The sequence below is a fragment of the Alligator sinensis genome, unplaced genomic scaffold (assembly GCF_000455745.1).
Source record: "Alligator sinensis unplaced genomic scaffold, ASM45574v1 scaffold140_1, whole genome shotgun sequence".
Lineage (NCBI taxonomy): Eukaryota > Metazoa > Chordata > Crocodylia > Alligatoridae > Alligator > Alligator sinensis.
This window is the reverse complement of record NW_005841836.1, coordinates 1,340,140-1,367,576: the sequence shown is the minus strand read 5'-3', so window position 1 is coordinate 1,367,576 and position 27,437 is coordinate 1,340,140. Positions and strand designations below refer to the sequence as shown.

At 39.7% G+C, this 27,437-nt stretch overlaps 1 protein-coding gene across 2 annotated transcripts in view; it reads left to right on the top strand.

The window, feature by feature from the left end:
- RALGAPA2 (Ral GTPase activating protein catalytic alpha subunit 2) overlaps positions 1-27,437 on the top strand; it is a 375,043-nt gene that overhangs the window by 197,354 nt on the left and 150,252 nt on the right. For both annotated transcript variants that reach the window (XM_025201970.1, XM_025201964.1), the window contains 3 exons: positions 14,548-14,676; positions 24,143-24,271; positions 25,545-25,603. In XM_025201970.1, coding sequence (XP_025057755.1) covers positions 14,548-14,676; positions 24,143-24,271; positions 25,545-25,603 — 317 coding nt within the window. The remainder of the gene's footprint in view (positions 1-14,547; positions 14,677-24,142; positions 24,272-25,544; positions 25,604-27,437) is intronic.

Here is a 27,437-nt window from a genome sequence, read left to right as displayed (position 1 = left end):
GGTGGAGCCGTGTTGGCTTTGTTAGTGAGTGCTGCTGGCTTCCCCTGGGTCCTACCACCCCTGCCTCCTGTCATCTTTGACAGGCTTCTGGGAGCAGATAAATATACATTGTCTAAATATTTTAGGGGCCCTGCAGGCTGGATAGGATGGCCTGGCGGGCAAGATCCGGCCCACAGGCTGTATTTTGCCCACCTCTGTGCCAACGAATCTAGGTGACGTGTACCATGTTTTAGGCCATAATATAAAGTGAGAAACCACCTATGAAAGAATATTGAAGCAGAAGAACATGTTCTGTGTATGCTAAAGTACAGAATCCTATTTAAAACTGTATGTCATAATTTGGGACCATCTCAATTAACAGTTTTATGGAAACTGCAAAAATGGGCCTTGTCTACAAAATCCGCAAAACAAAAGAACATACTAAAAATAAAATGTTGGCTCCCCACTGGGAGCCAGCAGTCCTCATGGCTGCTGTGGCCCAGCCACACAGCCCGCCAGAGGGAAAAGGAGAAGGAGAGCAGTCAAGATGGCTTGATTGGCTGAGTGCTGCAAGGGGCAGGGCCACATGACGGGCAGCTATCCTATCAGCAGCAAGGCCCAGGGCCATGCGACAGGCAGCCCTCTCAGCCAATCAGCTCTCTCAACCCCTTGGCCTATCAGAGGCATAGGGTAGTTCTACTGCAATAAGCCTGCATAAATGGTGGCCGGCCCTGTGCCTGTGAAATTGGCCACTTGCTTTCTCAAATTGTTTAGGTCCCTGGTTATAATGCATTACAAGTTCATGTCTACCACAGCAGTAGACTGACTAAATCAGGCTTGTCCAACATACAGGCCGTCATGCGGCCCGCCAAGCCATTTTATCTGGCCCGCGGCGGCGGTGCAGAGCTGCTGCAGAGCGTGGAGCCACAGTCATGACGGGGCAGCAGCGAAGCGAGGCGGGCAGGGCAGGGCAGGGCCAGCCCGTGGGCCCCAGCCGGCAGCGAGGGAAGGGCAGCGGCTCCCCCCCACAGGGCCAGGCTCAGCAGTCAGCCAGGTCCTGCTGCCAGGGCACGGGGCTGCCCCAGCCATGCCTGATTAGACGAGCTGGGGACAGTGCATGCAGCTTCTTCTCTGGCGCATGGCCGGGGGAGCTGCAGCATGGCCTGCGCCCTGCCTGCGTGCGTGGTGGACAGAGGCACAGGTAAGTTTCTGCGTGGAGCTGGGGGCACCTTGGGGCCGGGCTGGGGCTGCAGGGCACGCGGTTGCCGGAGCCGGGCTGGGTGGGAGGCAGGAGGAACCCGGCCCAGAGGCTCTCTACGTCCAGCCACAACTGGGGATCCTAATGCCCCAGCCGTTATTAAAAGTGGGAGCTGCTGGTCTGGTGCACCATGAGGACTACACTAGATGCGCGTTGCTCAAAAGCAGGCTGCCAGCAATTGAATCACTGGAGTCTTATGAGGATGAGAGGCTGTATGCGGGTCCCTTGACACTTTGGTGGGCGAGTGTTGCCTGTATGTGTGTTGAGTGTGGGTGCAGGGGTCCATATGTGAGGGCAGCATTGGGGTGAAAGGGTCAACAAGGAGTATGTGTGTGTGGGGGTTCATAGTGATGTGGGGGGGCTGGGAGTGGGTGTAGGGATGAATAGGGGATGCATGTAGGGAAGGGTATAGGGAGCATACGTGTGTTGGGGGGAAGAGGGGTGTTGGGAACACCTGTAGGAATGAGTAGGGAGGTGTGAAGGGAGCACATATCTTTGGATGGGCTTCCCTAGTGCTCAAGTTTCATGTTGCCATCAATCTCTGTGTAGAAAAGGGCAATTTATTTTCAGACTGGATGATGCTGACAAGCCCTTCTGATGTTGCTATTTAAATGATGGTCAGCATTTAAAACCAGGGTTTTATTATGTAACCTTTAGTCATAACTAGTTATTAATTCAATAAAAGTAAATCTTCTTGAAGATTATTCTCAAAAATGCCCATATTTTGTTGCTTTGATTAGTTTCCACTCTGACTGATCTTTTCCACATTTGATCTGTCGACTTGCATTATGCTTCTTTCATTCATTGAGAAGTGAGTAGAAGCGAAAGTGTTTATTTTAGTCAAGTGTTTGGTATTATTTCATTCTTGCTTTTATATTGCTTTTTATTTTTGGATTTTAAACCACATTTCCAGACCCATTTCATTGTCACTTCCTGCAACTTCATTGGTGTCAAAGGTCACGTGACATCACTTCCTGATGTGATACCACTTCCTGTGAGGTCTTTGAATATGGCTCTCCAGCCCACTGGGTGATAAAAAGGTCATGATCTGGCCCCACATTCAAAAAGATTGGACACCCCTGGACTAAATTATATATTTTTTGTTTTAAAAATTACTTCAAATCCTGGGGGTTTTTTTATTTGTGTTAAAAGTAAATGTTTATTTGCTAAGCAAATTGTGAAGTTTTTGTTTTTTGGTTTATTGGTTTTTTTGAGATAATTGGAACTTGTTACAAAAACCTACATTCTAGACTTGACTACATGGAAAGTTATCCAGTAATCCTGAAAAGACAATATCCTGGCCTGTGCTTCAGTGTAGCTAAGATTCTGGAAGGAAAATGCACTAACATACAGAATTTTTCCCATTCTCATTCTACACTATCATGTATGAAAGTGTTTCAAAAGTTGATATGATAGAAACTGTTGGGAATTCTCCTTTTTCGTATCTAATCACTCACTCACTGTCTCCTTTAGATATTCCAGTAAAAGCAAAACATTTATTTAGGGTGGAGTGAAGGATATTAATATTCATCAGTAATTTTTGGAGATGGCCATAAATAAGATGTTGCCTAAGAACCCACAACCAGTTATCATCTTCTGCTTCTTTCTCTTGTCGCCCCCCCTGACTTTTGGTGTTTTGCAGTGGTTTTACCATATAATGCAGGGTAGTAGAGGCTCTTCTTTTTTGATATGTGATTCAGTTCCATGGCATGCTACCTCAAAACAATCCTCCAATAAGGATTTCCCTCTAAACACTTAGATTTTTAATGGGAGCCATGAAAGTTTCTTACATGCAGAAAGTAAGAAAAGACAAAGGCTTGTATTAATAACTTGTACCAGAAAAGAGGAATGGCCTAAAACCCAAACTTTCATCAGAAGATTCCACACATTAACACTAGCTTTCATAAGTCTAACCGCAGCTGGGTTGTGACTTCTGAGTTAAATGATACCACTTTTCTATCATAGGAATATTCCCATCTGCATGATGCGGGGTCACACTGTAGACAGTTCTTTGGCATTTCTGATTCACCAAAGGTATTTACTAAAGGCCTGGTAGGAACTGCCTTCCCTTTCATGCTTATAGTATTCCTGTATTCTCAAACCTGGATAGTTAGTTAAATTTAGCAAGTCCTTACCAGCAGCAAGACTTGCTGTTTGCTTTTTATCTGTGTATACTTACTGTTTAACAGGGGTTGGCACGTCCTGGCATACATGTCAGTGTGGCATGTGAAGGCATTTTCCTTGACACGTGTGTATTGGGGTGGACAGCAGGGAAGGGGCCAGGGCTGTGCTACCACAACAAGCATCGGGCCCCTCACAATTCCCCCACTGTCCACCCCAGGTACACATGCACCCGCCACCACCAGTGAGCCAGGCCAGGGGTCTGCAAACCTCAGTGCAACAGCTTGCAGCCTCCCAGTCACCTACCACAGCCAGCCCCTGCCACTGGGGAGGCCCCTGCCACCCGTCACAGAGCCCAGGCTGTTCGCATCAGGCAGCAGGAAGGCTGCAGATTGCTACAACAGGGTCTGCAGAGCCCTGGCCCAGCTTATTGCTGACAGCAGGTGCAGACATGCCTCCGGATGGGCAGTGGGGAAGGAGCCAGAGTTGCACTGTTACAACAAGGATTGGACCCCTTGCAGCTTCCCCCTGTTTGCCTCTGGCATGCCAACATCTTACAAGTCAAGGTTTGGGTATTTTTGTTACTCTGCCCAAAAATTTTGCCAAACCCTGCTATATAATTTGTGATTCATCCAAGGAATTTCCTTTGTTCCAAAAGATTGGGTCAAGGAATATTTGCCAAGTTACCCACTTCTGGCAAGAAGATCCCCTAAGACCAGTGAAATTCTAGCTGGGTCATGACCATATCCACATATCTGATACCTTTTCATTTGCTTCAGAGGAGATAGTTACAACCCTAGTTGGCAACAAAATTCCTTCAAGTGTAGACAACATGGAAATTTTAATTAACATTCCTCTAAAAGTCTTATGACATTCCATTTGTGGGAGCTCCCAAACTGTTATAATTTTCCATCCTTTGTGATGGTTACCATCAGCAGTCAGAACTAGGGAGCCCAGTCCCGGTAGCTTGATAGTTCATGCTCCATGGAACAGGTAGGAGGCTGAACTGAATTTAACTTCTTTGGACTTGAAAGCCACTAAATACAGAATGAAAAATAATATACTTGCTGGGTGAGTAACTTTGATACCACAACTTCTATGTACTGCTTCAATAAACAGTATAACACTCCTTCCAAAAATCCTGTCAAGAAACAATGGTCATCATCTCATTCTGATGTCTGTCTCCTCAAATATATATAAATGGCAAAACGCTTGTACTAGCAGCCAGCTCCCATCATAGGCTTCCATGGTTTGAGAAATAGGACTGACTATCTTTCTGGGACTGACCTCTTCCTGACAGCAGCAATGGAAAATGATCCGAATCCAATTTCAAAGCATGTTCAGAGACCTTTTTTCTTGAACTGAGACATTTTCCAGTTCCATTGATCTTGTTAAAACTTTTGATCACACAAAGACAGAATCCAGGTCATACTGCTTTCTCCAACATGGGCCAGGCGGCACCAATATGGGGATTGCCTATATCTCTGACAGTAGCCTCCATTCCTTCTACCAGTATCATTGAGTCTACTGTCACAAGAAAAGAGTGTGGGTCTAATCCAGGGTTTCTCTAGTTCATTGGTTGAATCATTAGAAATTGCCTACTTCTCTGTGACAGTGGTACCCAACCTCCCAGCCCCACAAGATGAATGAATGGCTCACAATCAGTCCATAGACCAGATCCACAGGTGTAACCCCACATGCCTAGATCTGGCCATGCATCAGCCAAACCCCATGGGCCCAGATTTGGCTCCAGAGCATTCTTGTATGCTGACCCAACCACACACTGTCATGATCTAGCATGCATGGCCACGTTATCTGGCCCACAGGGGCTCCCCATGGTCCAGAAATTTGACAGCGTGCAAGCAGCAATTAATGCTGCCACCACTCCCCTGCTGTCAAATTTGCAGACCTGAAGGGAGCCCCACAGGCTAGATAACAACTGGCCCTGCCAGCTGAATCTGGCCTCTGGACTGGAGTTTGAGCACCAGTGCTCGATGACATGTAGTTTGGAAGACTCCACAGGAGCTTCTGTTGCAGTCTGGAGTCGGCAGTGCTGAAATGTTTCTGTGAGAAATGGATGTTTTTTTCTCTAGTACAGCAGAGAAGCCTGTCTCTTCATTCTGTGTTCATATAATTTGTTTTGGATTATTGTCACTCAGATGCCTTTTGTTTATCATTGTGCACCTATTGGCTTCATCAGTGTATCTGCTAGTGAATAGTTGTACTGATAATCATTGTGTCATCCTAAGATCCTTTAAGGTTTATTTAAAACCTTCTGAAAAAGATTTAAAAAAAAAAAACCTCATTCCATTGTCTTTCAAAGAGTATCTGGCTGGCAGCTATAAATGTCCTTAAAAGATTCTCAGTCACCTACCACAGCTACAGACATCGGTGCGCACACTGAATACAGTCTCTTGACATATGTCTGTTAATAATTGGACATTGATTGATGGCGGTTATTGTTTAGATGTAACTAACCTGATTAGATGAACTTAAGTTTGGGGGGTTCCTTCTATAGCAACTTGGAAGACTAACAGTTAAACCTTTTGGGGACCGTCACAGAACTTAATTGAGTGGCCTATTTTGGAGCTACTGGTTTAATAAGGAATATTAGAGAATGTTCTTAAAGACCAACATTTCAGAAAATCTCTGGAATGATATTGCAGTTACGTTCTATGTAGTTTCATGAAAGTAAGGGCAGAACTGACTAAAACCTGAAAAATAATCTTGAAAATCCTACTGAGTTAACAGATGTATTCAATGATTGCATTTCAGCACATACAGATTAGATTTGTTTTGTCATATAGAATGTTAGCCAAGAGTGCTGCAGACTGCAGCGCTATGGACTGAAAAGTTAAGGACTACATTTTTTTGCTCTATTTTTACTTTTATTTTAGTAATGAAAGGTGTCCAGGCCAGTGAAAGGGAGCATCCTTTATTGATAACACTCCTTTATGCCTTTTATATCTGTTACTCTTTTCTACATATTTACATGTGTAAAGTGGTTTAACATATTTTGAATATACTGTTACTAGTTGAGGGCAGAAATAGTATGCAGTATCTGTGTGCTGAGCTTACATATAAACAGTGGATATGAAAAGATGTAGAGTTGTCTTAGTTAAATGGCTTGCTAATTCAGAATATGAAGCATATCATTTGAGGGGTTTTGTGGCAGAAAACATTTTAATTATCTTTTTGATATTGCCATCAACGTGAAGTAAAGAAAAGTACTTGTGAGCTTTTATATCTTTTTCTATTAAGTTTGTATTTATAAATACAATGAAGAGTAGCATAGAACTTTTAGACTGCCAAGCTATTAGTACTGTTTACTGGAACATGGATTAGCTGGGTAGAGCATTGTCTTCTAAACATTGTTCTCCATGGAATAAGAACTCCTTTAAGTATTTATGTGTTTGATAAAGTGTTGCAGACGAGGGCCCTTAGTTTTGAGACAGTTTGGAAATTGTTAGCCATTGTGGGTTTTAGGTTCGTCTCTAGAGAGCAATAGATTGTTTTGAAAAAAATCTAATGTAACTTTTTATACTTCATAAGACTTTCAGATTCCAATATTTTGTTAGCTATGGTTTCTTTTAAAGCATGCTGCAGTAGCTTTTTCCTTTTCCTTCCTCATATGCTTTCATTCTCCCTTCATATGCTGTTGATCGGGTTGTTTTACATATGTATTTTACAACGAACCTTTTTCACAAGAACCTACAGTACTGAAAATATGTTCCCAGGGCTCCTGGCATTAAAACAATGGCATGATTAGGACCAGAGGAATTTTATGCCCTGTTGCAAACATAGCAGCTTCTGCCAAGCCAGATATGCATGGCACGAAGCATGATGTTAGGGATTGGGTGTAAAAGTCTTCTGATCCCAATAGCTCAACTGCAAAGCTGCCCTCAGCCTGATCCTGCAGTTTGAGACTGGGTTGTCCTGGGCCAGGGCCAACAGTGACCTGATTGTGAACCCAATCCCAGGACAGCCCCAGTACTGCTCAGTTGTAGGCATTTTCTTAGAAGTCTTGGGACCTGGGACCATGGGATGCGGGAGCCTCTCCCTCATCTCGAGGTCTCCATGTCCCAAGATGTGTAAAAACTATGCATTCAGTTTGGCTCCCCTTACTCACTGGGGCAGCATGGGAAGGCAACAGGAAAGTCCATTTGTGGTATCCATAGATATGGCTTTTGAGATGGTTCCCAAAACTCTGAGGCGTAGAGTGGTTTAAGCATGGATTCTGCAAATGTTTGAAGATACAGACTAGGGACAGAAGTTGCAAGTAAACTGGTTTAAGAGATCAGAAACTGGTTTAAACCTGTATCAAAATAGAAATTCAGTGCACATAAACCAGTTTCAAAATGGCTGAAACTATTTAAGATAAACCGGGTTGAATGTAGTATCAGACTTAACTGATTTGGGTCTAACCAGTTTATGAAACTTCTGTCCCAGACCCCTTCCTGGTTCAAGTTAAATCACAGTCCCCCAGCATCCCAATATGCTTCGCAGCCATGGACTGGGCTATGCTGCCTGCTCCAGAGAGCAAGGCTGACCCTGCCCCTCTGCTCCCTAGCTGGAGCAATGAGAGCTGGCTCACTGGCCCCCCAGGCAAACCCCAGCTGCAGTCTGGGGCCAGGGAGGGGGGTTAAACTCACCTTCCCCTGCTAAAAATTCAGTGCTGGCTGCAGTTGTGGACTACAAATCCCAGAGGCACCTAGAAGCAGGAAGAGAAAGTGACAAGCAACCCTGAGAGTCCTGCTGTTCTGATTCTGGACTGCAAATCCCGGAGACCACGGGGCCAGCAGAAAGAGTAAGCGAACACACAGCCCAGGCTGCCTTTATAGCTCTTCAGTTTACAGTTTTTCAGAGAAAGAAATATTCTTGTTCAAGCTTTTATAAATTCAGTGCCACTACCTCCCCCACCCCCCACCCAGGCAGAGCAGGAATTGAGGCCTGGTCACACCCCCTCTCCTTCAGCAGATCTTTCTGTCTTCTCTCCCATTTGGCAGTAGCTAGCAGACGTGCTCTGGTACCCCGCAGCTTCTGGCTTGAGCCACTGCAGGCATATGGCTGCATTTCCTGAATCAAAAGTGAATGTCTGTTCATTTGCTTATCAGTTCCATCCCTGCAGTTTAGACTAACCTACAAAGACTGAATCAATTCAGCCTTGGGCTTTTTGACGGCCTGTATGTAGCCACAGAGGCAGTGTCCTTGAAGAACCACACTTACTGTGGCAATTATTCTTTTTATTTTTTTATTTTTTTGCACAACCATTAGTAAAAACTTACTTTTCACCCAGCTCTCTGGTGTGAATTTCCTGATGACTTTGAAAAATGTAAGTACTAAGTCCTACTTGAAAAGCAAAGCTTGCACTTTTTCTGAAACCAAGTCTTGAAAATCTTATGACTGTCACTTTCCTAGCAACTTTGCAGGCAAAAGAACAGAAACTTAGGATCAGTGTAGGACAGTGATTTTCAACCAGGATGCCACTTGAGCATTGTTAGGTTTACAAATATGATTCACAAATAAACCCAGAGATTTCAAATTGATATCTGTAGTTGTGATTTTTTAATTCTTTGCACCAGATAAACTGCTCTGTTATTTTTCTGTAGGCATAAAAAGTGAAAACTAGGAGCTGACATTTTCCAAGGGTTGCCTCCAGTCTATCCAGGGATTTCTCAGGTCTATCCAGGGGTGCCTTATGTCTAAAAAAAATTGAGAACTATTGGTTTAGGATAAGTATTTCCACCTTTTGGATAACAATTGGTTACTGAACCAAACTGTCATGGATTTAGTGTCTTATTCCTTGCTTACGGTGGCTACAATTGCATCAACTAATTTGAATATAAATGACAATCTTAACTTGAATGCTTAATTGCCAATTGTGCCTTTGAAAAATCTCTCCCTTGCTTTTCTTCAAAAAAACTTTGAGTATAGGGAGAAATTGTTTTGTTGTATGACAGGGTTGATTTATAACTCTATGCTTTTTTAATACATGTTTTAATACATATATATTTTTCAAAGTAGATTTAAATGGCGATTTTTAATGTATTTTCTCCAAAGATAATCCTGTTTTTCTACTCAAGTTAAATTTCTTTATAATTTTTGGTGAAACTTCATTTTTAAAAGGACACCTAAATTACCACTGTAGCTAGTATAGTTGGGGTTATTTTCTCAAAAGTTTCAGCTTTTTAACTTTTGGTTTCATATTCAACAACAAACAATCAAAACCAGTTTTTTTCAGACACTATAATTGTTTTGTCTCAACAATTGTCTGAATTGTTGTCTGAAAAAAGAAGACAGGAAACTCACAAACCAGTAGATTTAGTGTTTTTCCTTTATAAGGTGGAAAACGAAATAATTGAATAATATTTTTCTCTTGTAAATTCCAGTCCCTAATAATATTTATCCCAATAAAGAACAAGGTGAACTTTCAGTGAGAAACCCAGCTTGTTCCTGAGGAGGGACAATTGGGAAACCTGATAAAGACAGATGGCAGGCTATTTTGTTACACCTACAATCTGAAAGAGCCTAAGCAAAAATTAGGTGAAGAATATTTTTGTAATTGACCTTTCAGTGAACTAACATAAATATTTTTTCACTGACAGGATGAAGGTGACCTTATGAAATTGGTTTGCTTGCTAAAATACCGTGAACTGAAATATTTTGTCATTTATAGAGTTAATCCATTTTACACTGGCATAAACAGGGGATTTCCTCCTCCCCCCCCCCTCCATTTTTGACACTACAGTGCAGCATTTTGAATTGAAACAGTCCATAATGGTTCTTTTTTTCCCACTTTTCCATAACAACATGAACACTAAATTATAGCAGTGCAATTATGTAAACAATGGAAATGCTTCCAGAATGAATACTTCCTTTTAAATTTTCATTTTGTGTAATTGTTGAAAGGTTTGGAGCCATAATAAACCAAAGTTATTTTACACATTTATCGTTCTAAAGGTCAATTATGAAAGAAGTAAAGAAACAACACTGTACAAAAACGAGTAAACCAATTTTTATTGCCATCACCATATGTTTTTCTTATTGCTTGTGTTTTTCCAGTTACTGTGTACATAGCATTCAATTAAAGTGATTCATTTACTAGGCTGTAAGCTGCTGAATACAGTTTATATTTATAGAACTGTGCTTTGAAGGGAAGGAAACAACTTGCCTCTATTTGAATTACCTGATTTTTTTGCAAGATCACTGATAGGACATATGTTCTCACTTGGTTGCTTTCTCATAAACCTGAATCCTTTGATAAGCTGCAAATCAACTGCATTACTATGTGCATCTAGCTTTTACCAGTAGATGTGCACACTGCATGAAAGTATGTCAATCAAGAAATGAAAGAGAAAATTTGACAAATTTCATCATTACTCTTTGTGTGTTTTAAAGGCTTTGTGCTATTTAGATTTATTTACATTACGTACATATTTTAGGCAAGGTTTTCATTTTATTTATGCTGAAATTAAACTGATTATTTTAAACAAAGCCAATAAAACTACTCTGGTTTTGCATTGGTAAAATGGAGACTAGAATCTGGCCATAGAATCTTTTTATTAAGTCAAAGACAGAGTTCAAGATAACTTATTCAACATGTACATAGTTAACTTTGATGCAGATAGCTGTGAATGTTATGTCACGGTAGCATGATAGGTGTTATGAACTTGTTTGTCTTGAACATGAATAGTGACAAAGAGAAACTGAGGGATTACTGTAGTGCAGTGATTCTCAACCAGGGTGCCATGCCTTGGGCTGCCTTGAGATCTTTTCAAGGATGTTGGAGTGTGCCACACAATATTAACACCGTTAGGTATGCAAACATGATTCACAATATAAAAATTGGGGTTTCAAGTAGCAGGTTTCAAATAGGAATCCATAATGTTAAAACTATTCTGACCTGTTGTGATCTTTATGAGTTCTTTGCAACAGAAAAATCACTTTATTGTTTTTCCATAGTCAAAAAATGAGTGAAAACTAAGAGCTGGCATTTTCTGTGGGGTGCCTTGAGTCTAAAAAGGTTGAAAACCACTGCTCTAGTGTAGCAGCAGACTTTTTTTCAAAATAATTTTGTTGAATTCTCTGCATTGTAACTTGGAAAAAAATATTTTCTTGTTTATTAAATATACTCTATGCCAGTGCTTCTCAATCGGGATTCCATGGCATTCTGGGGTGGCTAGAGGCCCTTTCAAGGGTGTCATTGGGTGCCGCACTGTTAGGTATACAAACATGATTTACAAGATAAACCCAGAGATTACAAACAGGAATCCATAGTGTTAAAACATTCTGACCTGTTGTTGCCTTTCTGAGTTCTTTGCAACAAAAAAATCACTAATATTTTTCTGTTTTTAACAAAATGAGCAAAAGGTAAGAGCTAGCATTTTCTGAGGGGTGCCTTTGTTTTAAAAAGGTCGAGGACTGCTGCTCTATGCTGTCTCTATTCAGCAACAATGTAGTATCTGCAACCAAATTCTTATACTGTTTAGAAAAAAGCACCATCAGAGGATGAAATCATCATGTATCATGCATCATCTGTGCAACATCTTGTTTTAAATTAGACCTGTATACTCACACCTATAATCTCTTCTTCCAACTGTATTCTTCCTTTGCTTATTTACAGAGGGTACTGTGAAAAAGATCAAAGTTAAAGCATTACAATATGCATCTAGTGCCTTCTTAACCTCATCACTGTAATGGTAGTAAATTTTAGCAGTAGCCAGTTTCCATAGAGTTTTAGAGGTATAGTTGTAGCTCAAGTAAACACACACAAGATTGGATCCTTTTGAATCTTTGAAGACTTATAGCAGGCTCACTGACTATTAGGTTTTACTGTCAATTTTTAAAAGTTTAATTAAAAAAAACCCCCTGAATATTGGTTTAGAGTGTTAACTTTAACAGATGGAATTAATGAAAGCAAGGCAAAGTTAACACAGTTGTGATTAATCTTTGTATGTGCTACATTCTGCTACCTTTTAGGCCAGGTTTGCATGAATTTTTTTATTGTAGCATATGTCAACAGAAGTGTGCTCCCATCTGCCACTGTATAGCTTGATGCCTGATATTCAGAGACGGGGCACAGCACAATACCTACCCCTGTAAGTAATTACAGGTGTGTTGTGAGGAGTGCAGTGCATTAATCAGACCCTTAATTATAAAAAAAGGTAGATCTTTTGTTCTGCCCTTGGAGCATGAGTTTACCACCCACTTTATGAGCTGCAGCATCCATCTGCTCACTCTTTTAGAATGTTTGCATTGACTGATATTGACTTTAAAATGTATCAAAGGAAGTGATTAAAACTAGTTTAAACATTAACTTGAGTGGCATTATAGCTCATTCAGAGAGGTGAAAACAGTCTGTTGCAATGCCAAAATTTAAAAATATTTTTAATTTTTAATGTGAGATTATTTATCGTTCCATAGATCATTTCGCGGTATGTTAATGTTAATAAGTATTTTCCTGGGTCAATACATAGTGTTAGAGGAGACTTTGATAGTGTTTTGAAAAGTATTAATGTATTTTTTAAATATCTAAAAATGAAAAAAGTGACTGAATTTATGCTGTTTTTGCTAACATAGGCTGTATGTGAAGACCTGACTTTTTTTCTGAGCATTTTTTAACCTTTGTCTGTTTTCTTACTTTTAATCTTAGAAATCTCAAAATTACGAATGAGTCCATATCACTAAGAAATGTTTCAAATATTATGTCGTCTTCAATCTGTAGTCTTTATTGGTTGTAAGGATTTGCTGGAAGTTTCAGAAAACATGTAGACTGAAACCTTTCTCACAACTTAATTGAATGAATGGAAGCATCTAATGCTTAAAGAGAGACTTTCTCTCAAGTCCATAAGTGACATAAAAACATTATTTAAATGAGTTTAATTTGGTTGATTCATTTTGCTACCTCTCGTGTAGTTTTCCAACCACCTACAGACTATTCCAAGGCAGACAAAACTTAAATTTTTAATTTAAAAATCAAGCGTGAAAACAATAATCTGTTTAAAATAATGGGATTTTTTTAATTTATTATAAAATTCAGTAAGGTGGTGGGGGTGGCAAAGCACTTAATTATTTTCTTTGGCATGGCGGGTTTCTCTTAATCTTGCAGTGGGAACAGAAATGGTTTTAAACTTGTACAGAAATCAACTCCCTCATTCTTCTGCAATAGTGATAATTGCTGCCAGGGATTTAAAATTTGATACTGAATTTTAAACCCACTCAAGTTTTGTGAACGTTGAACTTCACCTCAGAATGATCAGATCAAAATTTTGTCTTGATCACAAGAGACAGCGGAGGGTGGGGAGGGGAATGAAGCACAAAGGAGGGGATTTGATAGAATGCTTACCCCCAAAAAGTATACATGTGTTTGGCATCAAGTTGTGGCAACACCACTGTTACTAGTGTTCTAACCCTAACATATAACACAGGCTTCTGTTTTGGTGGTAAAAACATGTTTTCTTTTTAAAAATGATTCATCCTTGGGGGAAAAAACCTTGAAATATAACTGTTTAGGTTTAGCAGATTATCACCTAGGGGTGGAGGGAAGTTATTTTTTTATAAAAGATAGCAACAATTTTATTTTTGTGAAAGTTGTCTACAGGTACTTTTTGCATTTAACATTAGTGCATTTCTCAATTACATCTTTATAAATCCTACAAAGTTTCCACACAAAAGTTTAATCATGGAAATAAGGTACTGGCTGTAGGCTGCTATCTTGAACGACTTGGAAACAGTGCATTAGGAAGTCTTGTTTATTTAATGTTATGTAGCCAGGGAATGCTTATGAAGTATTATTTTAGCTTTATTTCATTTCTGATGCTATATCAGTTTATCAAACTTGAATATTTTGGTACATCTGGTAAGCATATAACAAAACACAAATTATACAAATTGCTACTTTCCTTTCAAATGTAGTTATAAATAAGAAAAAGCATGACTTTGTCAGAGCTAAGGTTTGAATTGTTACAGAGAAAGGGAATGTACATTTTCTAGAAAATGTGATTTTCTAGTGAAGAAATAGGAAACTGATCAGTGTTTCAGGGAGCTGAATAATATGTAGATTTGAGTACTTCTATAAAAACTTATTGCTTAATTTTTGTAACAGATAACAGCATTGTAAGATTTCATTGTTAAATAGTTTTGATTATTTTTTCTGGAAAATTGAAGGGTTCATTTCTCTTTCTTTTCAGGATATTTTAAATACTGTCATAAAGCACTGTCCACCCTGGTTTTTCTTCTTGGCTTTACCTGGTTTTACAATGCTGATAGGAGACTTCATTACAGCTGCAGCCAGAGTTCTTAGTACAGACATGTTGGAGGTGAGTATGACAATGCTCAACATCCAAGTTCCCAGGAGAGTGCACAGTTGCTAACAAGGTTCAGATTTCTCCACTCTAACAGGTGTTGACTCATTAGTGCCATGTGAAACTGGGCTCTTGGGGCAGATACCATGGCAGCTGATGTGTGAAATTGTAGGATAAGGTGACATACTAGTATTGCAAAGGTGTTTCATCAAAAGGCCAAAGTGTGAGAAATCATATCCTCACTAATATTGCAGAACATTTACACACTAAAAGCAGGACTTGAATTTCAGAATCTCATTAGCGTTTTACAGTGAATGAATATTGAAACTACAAAGCATTTTGATGGCACAGAATTTCTTATAGTTTATAAGGGATAATAACACCATTTCATCTAGTTTAAAAAAATGTAAATGCAGAATAACTACTAACATGCTAAGGCAGTGGTTTGCAGCTTTTTTCATTTGAAAATCCCAATAAATTTCAAATAGAGGGGCGGCCCCCTTTGAATTGTAACTGGATATTCACATACTTTTGATTAATCATAGTCATCTTTTGTGGACCCCTTAGACATAATCTGTGGACCCCCAGGGGTCTGTAGACCACAGATTGAAAACCACTGCGCTTAAGGTAATGTTAAAGTTCTTACAAGCTTGCTAAAATAGGAAGCTTTTATATAGGATTGAAAAATATGAATAAGTTCTTAAGACATACATTGTTAAGAAAGTTTGGATCTTTGGGTACAGGTATATGTTAGCAGAAATAGGCACACCATATGAAAGGAGAAGGAAGAAAAATCATCTCCAATTACAACAGAATATTGTGAGTTGTTTTGTCCTTTTGCATAGACCTGTTTTTATGGTCATCAGTGTATATACAGGCATTGGTTTGGTACAGAGCTGTCACAAAAATAGATCAAAAAGCTTTTTAGGGATCAAAAGCTTACCTTGCCGGCAAGTAGTACTGCAAGATGTTTTAAAATTGTGCTTCATATAAACATGTAAAAAAAATCTCTCCCACAAAAAACCCACCCGGTATTTCACAAAACAGTCATACTTACTATGTTGTATGTATTTAAAATAATACAAAAGGTTATCTGTAGTGCCAAATACCCCTTTGCTTTTGGCGTTCTGAGATGGCTTCATTGGAATATGAGTCTGTATAGTAAACATTTTTATATGCTGGTCTCTGGTCAATTCTGGTACACATGCTTTACTTCTAACACTGTTTTAAACAGTATAGTTGATGTCAAATTTACATATAAGACCCTCAAACACCCATTGTGGGCAAGAGTCTGAGAGGGTTGGTTTTCTTTTGTTTGTTGCCATGATGGCTGTGACATCACTGTAATATAAAAACAGAACATGATCATGAAAATTCATGCATAAAGGTAGAATCTGCAACTTCATGATACCGTTAATTTTCCAGGAGAGTCATGTAAGTGTAAGAGTTTGTCCCTGCATCTGACCATACAAGATCAAGGCCATAGCTGAGGTATTGGATTAGATGAATAGATTGTAGAGTCAGAAGGGACCACAATGTCTGACCCCCTGCCCCTGGCAGGAAAGAGGACCGAGGTCAGATGACCCCAGCCAGGTGACTATCTAGCCTCCTCTTGAAGACCTCCAAGCTAGGTGATAGCACCACCTCTCTTGGAAGCTCATTCCAGCTCCTGGCCACCCTTACTGTGAAAAATTTCTTCCTAATATCTAACCTAAATCCACTCTCAACTAGTTTACACCCGTTATTCCTCGTCACTCCCTGGGGTGCCGTAGTAAACAGCACTTCCCCTATTCCCCGTTGACCTCCCCTAATAAATTTATAGGCAGCCACAAGATCTCCCCTCAGCCATCTCTTGTGAAGGCTGAAGAGATTCAGCTCTCTCAACCTCTCCCTGTAGGGTCTATCAAGAAGGCCACTAATCATGGTAGTGGCCTTCCTCTGGACCCTCTCAAGATTCCCCGTGTCCCTCTTGAAGTGCGGCGCCCAAAACTGGACACAGTACTCCAACTGCGGCCTGACCAGTGCCGCATAGAGGGGGAGCATCACCCAGGTAGGTAGCAGTAAAACCCATAACAAATATAAGCATGTGTGATGCATTAATAAAAAATTGTCTTATGATGTCCTAAAAGGGTATAACATGCCATGAGAAATACTACGTTAGAACCTTTCCTGGGCCAGAAATACAATAAAAAACATACCAAAACAAGTAAATGAGGCAACAGTATAAGGGAGCATGTCTGAGAAGAGACTAGAGCATTGAACCAAACAGGAAAGGTTTTCATGGAAGAAATTAATTTTAAAGAGGGATCTGGAGGAGAGAGAGAGGGCACTTGTTAGGTGAGTCATTCCAAGTTTGAAAGACAGTAGGAAGGAATTGCAGGATGGTAGAGAGAGCCTGAGATGGGAAGCAGAAAAAATGTAGAGCAAGGGTAATAGAAGGAAGTAATTTACAACTTTGAGAAACCTGCCAAAGAGGTTTTGGTGCATCTCTCTCAGAGATGCACCCTTTGGCTTGGCCCATACTCAATGCACCTTTTACAGGTTTTGCTTGAAATGTATATTTAATTTTTTGTCGTCTTTAGTTGCTAGTTCATTTGACCTGTATATGTAGTTTCCTTGCCTTCTCTAGTTATACTGGCTCAGCCTTTCTGTGGCTTTCTTACCTTGGAAATATACATGTGATTAGTGTGTCAGGTCTCTCCAACACTTTTAACCATCACTTATTTTTTCGGCTCAGGTGTGATAGAAGGTTTTGATAGACTGTTATCATGACTGTTATCTTATGGTGTGGGTGTGTTATTTGGTACTGCAAGCACTCCACTGTCTTGACACCTAATGGGTTGCTGCAAGCCATTAGCAGAGTTGGATTTTTCTTGTGGCAGTCTTGTTACCACAACCCAGTTTTGCCACAGCCATTGTCTTGCATTTTTGTGCAAGAGACACTTCACAGTTTTCACATGCAGCACTCTCATGGCCTGCCTTCGAGTGGCCAAAGTCTTATTGACATTGACCATTCTACCCATCACTGACTTTCTGGCCCTTATGCCTTTGACATATGAGTATGGTGACACTCACTTCATAATCATCATCTGAGCCACTCAGCACCATAGTAGGGCTCATATAACAGCAGGGGAAAGAGGTCCTCTTCAAAGTAGGTGCCTTCATCATCTTCAGAAATGGATTCTACCGTACCATGGAGCCTCTCATTAGTACATGAGGATCCTTGTTTTACAACTGTCTTGGCTCTAGTTGGGCTCTCTTCTGCACCATTGCATTGTTCAGCGCTATGTATCCAGACATCAGCATTGCCTCTTCTCTCACTTTCCGCATCTGTCCCTACTTCTGTGCAGGGTGGATTGATTTAAATCAAATTATTTAAATGAACAAGCCAAAAGCCCAATTTAAATAACTGTATTTTTATCAACTTTCCTATTGTGTGTGTTTGTTTGTTTTTTAAAGACAGGTGTGTTTTCATTCACTGATGCAACAATTAAAATATGTTCATTTACAACTAAATACAGTTTTGCAGTAGATTTGGTACATACGTTTCTTAGGTACACAAACTATATATATATGTATATATTTTAAAAATATATAGCTTAACGTATTCGGATTGTTAGATATTCTTCATTTTAGTATGAAATGGTGCATATTTACAAATAATTTATTAAACAGTAGTATTAACTGTTATAGTATTAGAAGTATGAACTGTGATTTCTGAATTAAACCAGTTGTTTCATGTCACCCTGGGGAAAATTGTCTGGAATGCCTAAGTTAAAATCATTTGAATTTAAGTTCCTACTTGTTTAATTCCCTTTAAAATTAGACAGTCATTTTTTTACCAAGGCCATTTTGAAAATTGTTACCCCCTTTCTTTCAAAGTTTTAGAACTCATAAGCCTCATCCTCCTCCCCCTTTTTAGTAATAGACTGGAAGAGAAAAACAGGCTTTCCTGCTTTTTCAGCTCCTGGTCAATTCTCAGCTTTGAATAAACCAGTCCAAATGAAGAAAATATTCTTTCTGCACCAACAGAAGAGGCAACTGCAATCTCTGGTTCCAGGTGCTTTGCTAGTGACTCCACCAGTTCAGTGCTGTGACTTTCTTTAAAATATCCTTTGCAAACTTACTGCTTGAATGATTCACATCTAACCCTGAAATGCATTATGGTTGGTATGACTGATGGGTCACTGGTAGATGTCCATGTCATAGCAACATTTTCCTCTTCGGCAGTTAAGCATCTACCCTTTTTGTTAAGAATATCAGCAAGAAAATAAGGTGGAGTAAATGCTTGATCCATCTACTTCTTTACTGCTTGCAATGTAACTTTGCTGGTGGGTATTTCTTGCTTTGATGTTTCTTGAAGTTCTTTCCAAGTTTCAACAGAAGCCGCACGAAGGCAGCAATCTTTCTGTAGTTTGTCCAAGGCTCTGGAAACAGGTTTTAATGTATTCAGTATATCTTCTATATTGCTTTTTAGTCCAGTGTTTTGACTATTCTAGCTATGATACTTCCATCAGTATTATCATGATTTTCTTCACAGATGATCATTGGAATAGGCCAGTTCTTAATAAATAGCTCAAAGCAGTCAACCACTGAATTCCAGCATACATTTTAGGGAAGAATTAGCCTGTATTGCCCAGCTCCGTTCAGTGAAGCTGAAGCAAACTAGTTGTTACAGAAGTATTTTGCTATTCCAACAGCATTTCCCTTTATTCCTGGAGTACTTCAATCTTTGGTTAAAAGATGCATCAAATGAGCACTGCACCCATATGTTAAAAGGTTCAAGTTTACTTCATTATCTTCTTTTAAGTTTCTTCTCACCTTTGCAGCATTTGCAGCATTATCTGTGACAGAGCTACGCACATGATACTTGAACTTGTGCTCATAGTTTGTTATTGCTTTTACTGCTACTTTAAAAAAAATTCTGCAGTATGGGCATTTCCTGATGTATCAATTGTTTCTGTAAGATAAACAATCCCATCTTCTGTTGTCACACAAACACATATTACTGGATTGTTGTGTACATTGCTCTATCCATCAACACGCAAATAAACACTTTTCCCTTCAATGTTTTTTGCATACTGTTTAGTTTCCTTCTCATGCACTGTATCCAAAAGCCTTCCAGCAATAGCTGTTCTGCTGGGTGGAGTGTAACCTGGTCATAATGATTGAACATGTCAATGAAAAGTTTGTTCTGAACAAGGCAAAAGAGAGAATCTCTTGCATAAATGAACTGAGCAATCTTTTCATCTATGCTGTCTTGCTGGACTTTCCTGGTCCTGATTATTAAGTCATCCATAGTTTTACTTGATAGTGAAGAAAGTCTCTTTTTGGATACAGGGAATTCACTGTCTGAGGTGTATTTAGTTGCACTACTGCTGGTGGTACCAGTTGATGATTCTAAAGTTGTAGACATTACAAATGATGGACGTTCAAAATTTCTGCAGCTATGGCAGTTTTTTCCTCCAGTTTCCAGGTGTTGAAATCAAGACTGATCTTTTCTTCACAGAAAGTTGTTCCTTTTCCTATACTATCTGGAGCCCAGTGTTGGTCTTTCTGTTGAGCACACTGCTCCTTCTCTGCTCTCTCTCCCTCCTTCACACAAGAAACTAGCAACAAACCAAGACTGTAACTGTAACCCACCCCCAAAAAACAAAACCCTTCTCCGATTTCTGCTGAAATCCACGATTTCTGCTGTTGCCTTGTGTGCTGCAGAATTGTAGTTTAGAGAGAGAGTAGAGCACTTTAGAAGTTATTGTTTACATCTCTGTACATATGCAAAAGGACCAAGAAAGGCCATTGAACTGAAGTACCCAGAATCATTCAGAAGCAGGGAGTTGGTAGTTACTGAGCAGATGGTTGTTTTTCCATGAGCTGGGCTAAAGAATAAGCCTCCATTATGGATTCAGAATCATAAATATTCATAATTTATTATCTGAACTAATCAGAGCTCAACCAGAGAGACTAAAACAGGAGTTTGATACCATCCAGGTGAGCTCAGTGGATAATCCTGATCAATGAGTACAGATGATGCTGTCTGCTGGAGTCAGAGGCCAGGTTCCAATAACTGTGAGGACTTTGCTGATCCTTTGCATCCAGTAGTAGAAACCCTGCATCCCTTGCAGGGCCAAGCCTCTGATATGTGAAATATTGTGCCATATTTTTAAAGCTTGACCTCAAAAGTTAGATGGTTTTTCCTCTCATTCTTTTATAGAAGAAAATTAGCCTTAACTCCAGAGTTTTTAGTAGATGCTCCTTGACCCAATAGATTATTTTATTTAAATTATTTTAATAGATTATCCTAAATTTATCCTTTAGACTATGCTTTATTAAATTCAAATTTCATTTTAAGATGGTAGATTTTAAAAGGAAAACTTAATTCTAATTTAAATAAAATCAAAACAATCTGATTTAAATTTTAAAAAATAGATATTTAATTTTTTTTAAATCATTGATTTTTATTCACCCTACTTATCCTCCAGGTCCATTGACACTGCCCTTCAGTGTACAGTATCTTGTTCTGACACTGACCCTGACCCATTCCAGCATTCATGTTGCTGAGGGTCTTACTGAATGAATCATCGTGTGAACAGTTGTTTCCAGTGTCATAGTGCCAGAATCTATTCAGAGCTGACCACTGTATTCCCCTGGTGCACATGGCTTTGGATCAAGCCTTTACCCATGGAACTAATCCAGTGTTCCTGTTATTTGAGGTTGTGTGCTTCTTCCCCAAGGGATATACAGATCCTACTTGCCTCCATCTTGTTAATCTGGAACACTCATCCTTGCAAGAAAAGGTGAGAAAGCTGTTCCTTTCTCCAGAAACCATGCCTCCATCTGACCCTTTGGCAGATGAAGCCGAAGGTTTCCCAGACGTCCTTAGGTCTCTTGCCCAGACTTCAAACTCTTTTAAAAAGAAACAACTGAAACTTCAATGCAATCATTGACTGTCATTCTATGCTAACCCAGCCCTTTGAAAGTAATACTGCCAGTTTAAGCCATTCTTCTACTGGCCTGTGTCATTTGGAACTCCTCCTACCTTATCCCTATCACTTGAGAAGCATATTGACGAGAGGTATATAGTCCTGCTGTAGGAAGTGGAGTTTCAGTATTTTTACCCAGCTACTTTATTGTTGGTATTGGAAGCAGCAATAAGGTTCTCTGGATGGTGAACTTATCCCCATCACCCCCACGATGGAAAGCTGACATGTTTCTCCCACTCTGTCACATTGAGTTTCTAAAAGCATTGTCAAAGGGCCTCTCGTGTCAAAGATCCAGTTCCTCAATGGGATATTAATCTGGCCCTTGTAGTGCATACGCGATCACAGTTTAAGTGAATGGCAGTCTGTTTGACAGCCCTCCTGGTGGTAATCATTTCTACCAAGCAATTTACTTTGAACCAAGCTCTAATGGTAGACCTCCCATAATACCATCTTATAGTTGGACAAGGTGATTCTTCATACTCACCCGGTTTCTGAGTTTCAGCTTAGCAAATTTCATTATCAGTCTTTTTTCTCAAAGCTGCATGATTCAGAGCCTGAGGCAACCCTTCACGCTTTGGATGTGAAAAGATCTCTGGCCTGCTACCTGCACGGGATTGCAAACCACAGGATTGCAGGTCCCCACATCAATTTTCAGTCAAAGTAGAAGGGTCCAGCGCATCAGCTATTTCATGTCAAAGACTCTCCAGTTGGATTTCCAGTAATATCAGACTCTCATGAATTTGCAAAGGACCGTCTGTGATCCCCAGACACTCCAATAGAGTACAGGTACCTTGCAGTGCCTCCTCCTGCAGGGTCTTATGTTAGACATTTGTATAGACCAGTGACTGCAATTCACTTCACACCTTTGCTAAAGTTTCCAAATATCTACCAAGAAATCCCAGTACTGCAATCTATTGCGAAAGCTGACGGTATCATCACAGGAACTGAAGATGTCAAAGTGAAGTAACACTGTATTAATAATTTTTTACCTAACCCAGTGAAGCTTTATTTTTAGTTCAATAGTTCTTTTCACTGTGCTAAAAAAAAGTGCAAGTTTTTTTGGTTGCTATTGTGGAGTCCTGCTGGAATGACAGCACTTCTGGCAGGATGGTGCTCCTGTCAATCACTGCCTGAAGAGATGCTGAGTCTCCCTCTCCATATGTTATAGGCACAGCTTTTGGAGCCACCCACATGTGAGAATGTGTGCATGGACTCAAAAGGAGAAAAGGAAACTACCACTAACTGAAGTTTTTTGGGATGTGTTTTTCCATATATATGCGTGCACATACACATTGAAATTCTACTGTCCTGCCTCAGAGTCTGCCCCTCTAGGACTCTCCCATTGAAAGGAAACTGAAAAGCTAAAATGCTTTCCATCCTTTATCCTCTAGGTGCAGGAGGGTGGCAAAAAGTAGTTTCCAGACAAAAGGCTCAGGGTCTAACCCCACCAACATGTGAGAATGTCTGTGTTTTAAAGCACGTTAGAGAACTCAGTTACCAGTAAGCAATTTCCTTTTTTCAGACATTGGCAGCTGAATAAATGGTTCAAGTTCTAGAATTAGATGCCCAAATCAGGACTTAAATGCATGCAAATATTAAGTAATGCCAAATTTTGAGTTTAATATCTAAATGTGGGCTTTAAACAGCCTATTGAGTTCCCCAAATCTTAAGGATTTTATTTTAAATTAATAAGTTAGTGTCCATTTTTAAAAGGAGGCTTACATTTTGGTGTTAATAGAATGAAGCTAAGTATTTTATTTGTGGTACATACAGCATCGTCTATGCAAAATTACTATGATACTGCACAAAAACATCTAGCATTTCAGACCTTTCTGCATCACTAGGTTGAATATACAATATAGATCTGAGGCTTTCAGTGAGAGAAATAATTCAAGGTAGCAAAAATTGAAATTCTCCTGATGTCAGCTCAGAAAGCATGTAGCATTCTGTTTGTAGTTCCTGATTATTGTAAGTATTTTAAATTGTTCTCAAGGAACATGAATAACAACAACTGTGAAACTACAGAACTATCTAAGAGAGTTATTAATAATATATTGCACACAAACACATAGACAAGGATAAGTGAAAATTTAACACTGGTCTTAATATGTAGTGGCCTGTTTTCCAAGAGTGGTCACCGCTGTCAGTCAGAGCTACATTTTATCAGCTCAAGAGGCAGGTGTCTGCCTTTTGTTCTTGTCAAACAGTGGACCCCGAGGAATGTAGAAACAGAACAAACGAGATGGAATCTGTATTGTAAAGTAATCAAATCACTATGCTGTATACGCAGAGGTGATGCCTGGTTAGTACTGATGGAGGAGTTTTATTTTATGTACAAATTCAACAAGAAAAACGAACAGAAAAGAAGTCCAATACAAGGCATGAAGAATGTTAAGCATATCACTGATAATGTTACGTGATACCAATATCATACAATTTGTCATTTTTATAACATTATGAAAAAGATGTGTTTTTGTTTGTACCTATTTTCTCTCTAGGCCCCTCGTTCAGAAGCTCATACTATTCTTGGTTCTCTTGTTTGCTTTCCAAATATCTACCAAGAAATCCCACTCCTGCAACCCATCCTGAAAGCTGGTGATATCATCGCAGGAACTGCAGATGTCAAAGTAAAGTAACTTTATATTAATAAATCCTTACCTAACCCAATGAAGTTTTACATTCAGTTAAATAATTTGATTATTTTTACTATGCACTAAAAAACCCTGCAAGTTGATGAGTGTTAACTTGCTAATTTATAACTCCATATTAGCAATGAACTAAACATATGGTGTAAATACTTTTAACTTTTTATGTCACTTCTTATTTGGAGAGAGAACCTAGTTTTCTACTCTTCTGCCAGGTATCTGTCAGTTCACTTTAACGTTATATATAAATGTCACTTCTTATTTATTCCTGGTATGTACGTACATCTGTGGCAACGTATACTTGCAAGAGACTAGGGCAATTCATTTTTACTTATTTTTACCTTTTTATATAATATTAAAAAATAGCCTTTATGCAAGAGAAAGGCATGAATTTAGCTCAAAATATGTTTTTCCCAGAGCAGTAAATTCATTGAGACTCCATGTAACAATAATTGCTCTAAATGTGGATGTAAGGCTTTAGGGGTGTTGGTTGTGGATGTTGGGCTTTGTAATTCATGGGCCTTAATAATCATCTTTAAAAAATATTAAACCATTGTTAATTGAAATTAAAGTCAGCCCTAGTGGTCATCATGATTCTGATAGCAATTTTCTCTTTGGTAATCATGAGATATCACAGTAATTCACCGTGGAATTTGTATAAGGATGTAGGATTCCCTTCAAATGCCACATAGAATGTTAGAAAGTGGAAAAAGAAGAAATCACAGGACTTGCAACCCTATTCATTCCATGGTTATGATCTAGTGTTCTCAACTACATGTGAATCAGTCTGAGAGATTTGTCAAAAATGCATTAAAACAAGACAGATTCTGGGCTAGTCTGTTTTTTGAACCAGAGTACACCAATATTTTCAAATGTGGCTGCCCAAACCATATACACTTAAGACCATAGTTAGACATTTAAAATTACTTTGACTTTGAAGAGATACTGAGCACTCCTAGCAAACTGGAATAACAAGTACTTAGCAACTGAAAATCAGCTACCAGTAGATTTTTTTGCCTGTTTGTAATTTTAGGTTCCCCATTAAGCCATGCAAGTTTGTAAATTTTGGCTTATTTACATCCCGTAAGTTGTTCTCTTGGAAAATATATTAGAAGCAAACATCCCATGGTAATACATTGATACTTCCAAATTTATTTCACTTGTGCCCCTGTCAAAATGAAATATCTGATACACTTGAATTAATACAAAAGTATTTTTGAAAAAGTGCTTATTCTCATGAATTTTATTGTTTTAGTGTTACCTCATAAATATTTTATTGAAGAATGCCACTGATGAGCCAAGTGAAGCTGCAAGGTAAAAGACTGAATAAAAGAGAAAATATTGTGAAGTTTTAAGATAGCAAATCAAAATTTAAATAAGTGAGTTTGAAAGTTACAATTCTTAGAAGCCATTCAACTTGAAAAGTATTAAAAATAATAGCTTGGGTGATGATGGCATGAGAGGATATTTGAAACCAAGCATGTTACAAAGTTTTAAAAAGGGTTTGGACTTAAACATTTCTTTAGAAAGAGTACTGTAATCTGGTGGAGTTTTTTTTACTGTTATTCCTTGTTACCCTAAATGTAAAAAAGTACATTTCAGTGGAAGATTTCTCTTTTGAAGTTTTGTTTTGTGATTCATTCAGCCAACTAAATCCTACTGTCATTGACAATACATGTGAGATCATCCCTAGGACAGGTACCTCATACCTGCACCTTTTTAATATGATATTATGTTCAATGGAAAAAATATATTTTACTTCAAACAAAAAAATCTTTTTCAACTGTTGGCTTTAATATTTTTCATTTTATTAATTATTTTGTTAGGCCAAGTACATTATCTTACACATGTAAGACAGGTATACAGGTTACTGCACTGGCATTTTTAATATGTCTTGCAGTATATACAGTATGTTTAATTTTATCCTGATTTCTCTGAGGGGAGCATTGCTAGGTATGTAAATCTAACTTTTTAAAGAGCTACTTAGTTATGTGCCCCATTTCATCAAGAGTCAGCATGTGTGTACTCATAGGGCACATCCACACATGCAAGCACGCATGCTTGCAGCAGCTCAAATAGAAGAGGTGCAAATTTGAGCCAGGGCTTTTTGCCTCAGCATACGTGCCTGGACATGCACTTTGGTGTGGGGCAGATTGTGCCACTTGGGGCAAAATAACCCTGTCTGGCTTCTCCAGGATCTGCAGCCAGGGGGAGCTAGAGCCTGGGGCCAGCACCTGTGCTGTCCCCAGCAGTATAAAAAGTTGCCCTGTCAAGTAGCTCAGGGCTGCTCACTCTCAGGAGCTTCTGGGGCCCAGCCAATTGGTACCTGGAAACACAACCCCTTGTGCCAGCTGGACTGCTGAAGCAGCCCTGAGAATTTCCTGCACCCTGTACCCACTGCAGCAGTCTGGCAGTGGGGGCTGCTGCCTGGCTGTGACCTGCTGTGCACCTGCCAGACCTGGGTGGGGACTGCAGAGCCAGTAGAAGCATATGCTCCTTTGGGCCAGCTGCCAATGTGCTGTGGCTACAGAGTTGGTCTTTGTGTGGCACTAGTGCCAGGTTTGCCCCGTGCCCAGCCATCTGGGCAGCTATCACCCAGAAGATGTTCTGGGTGTGGTGGCCTGCTTTGAACTGTCAAAGCATGTCCTCCTGGCCCCAAGTGGCCAGGAGGTCAGCCACCTTCAGCTGGGTCCAAGGTGCCAGCTCTGAGCAGGCTCCTCTGCCTGTCTCCTTCCACTTGCCTCCCTAGCAGGAATTCTGGTGTTCCTTATTTGAAAACTGAAAAATCCCTGATAAAAAATTCCCAAAGCCACTCTGTAAAATACCCTGAAATCCATATTCTTCCACAATTAGAACAAAAGACCACTATAGTGAGAGAGTGAGAGACAGAGAGACCGCGATCAGTTGGGCAATATTTTATTGATATATCTACAGTGTTAAAGCAGTTTGGAAGCCCACCAGTGTGTCTATCATCGTAATGAAATGAATTCTAAATACTTATATGTTTAGCTGCCCCCCCCACAGGGGCTACAGCCCCCGCCCCAACAGGGTCCACAGGGCCCCCTGCAAGGCCCACATGCCCCACCCACACTTGCTCCCTTAGCCCCCTGAATTGCTACCCTGCCTGGCCCAGCTCCTGCAGCCACCC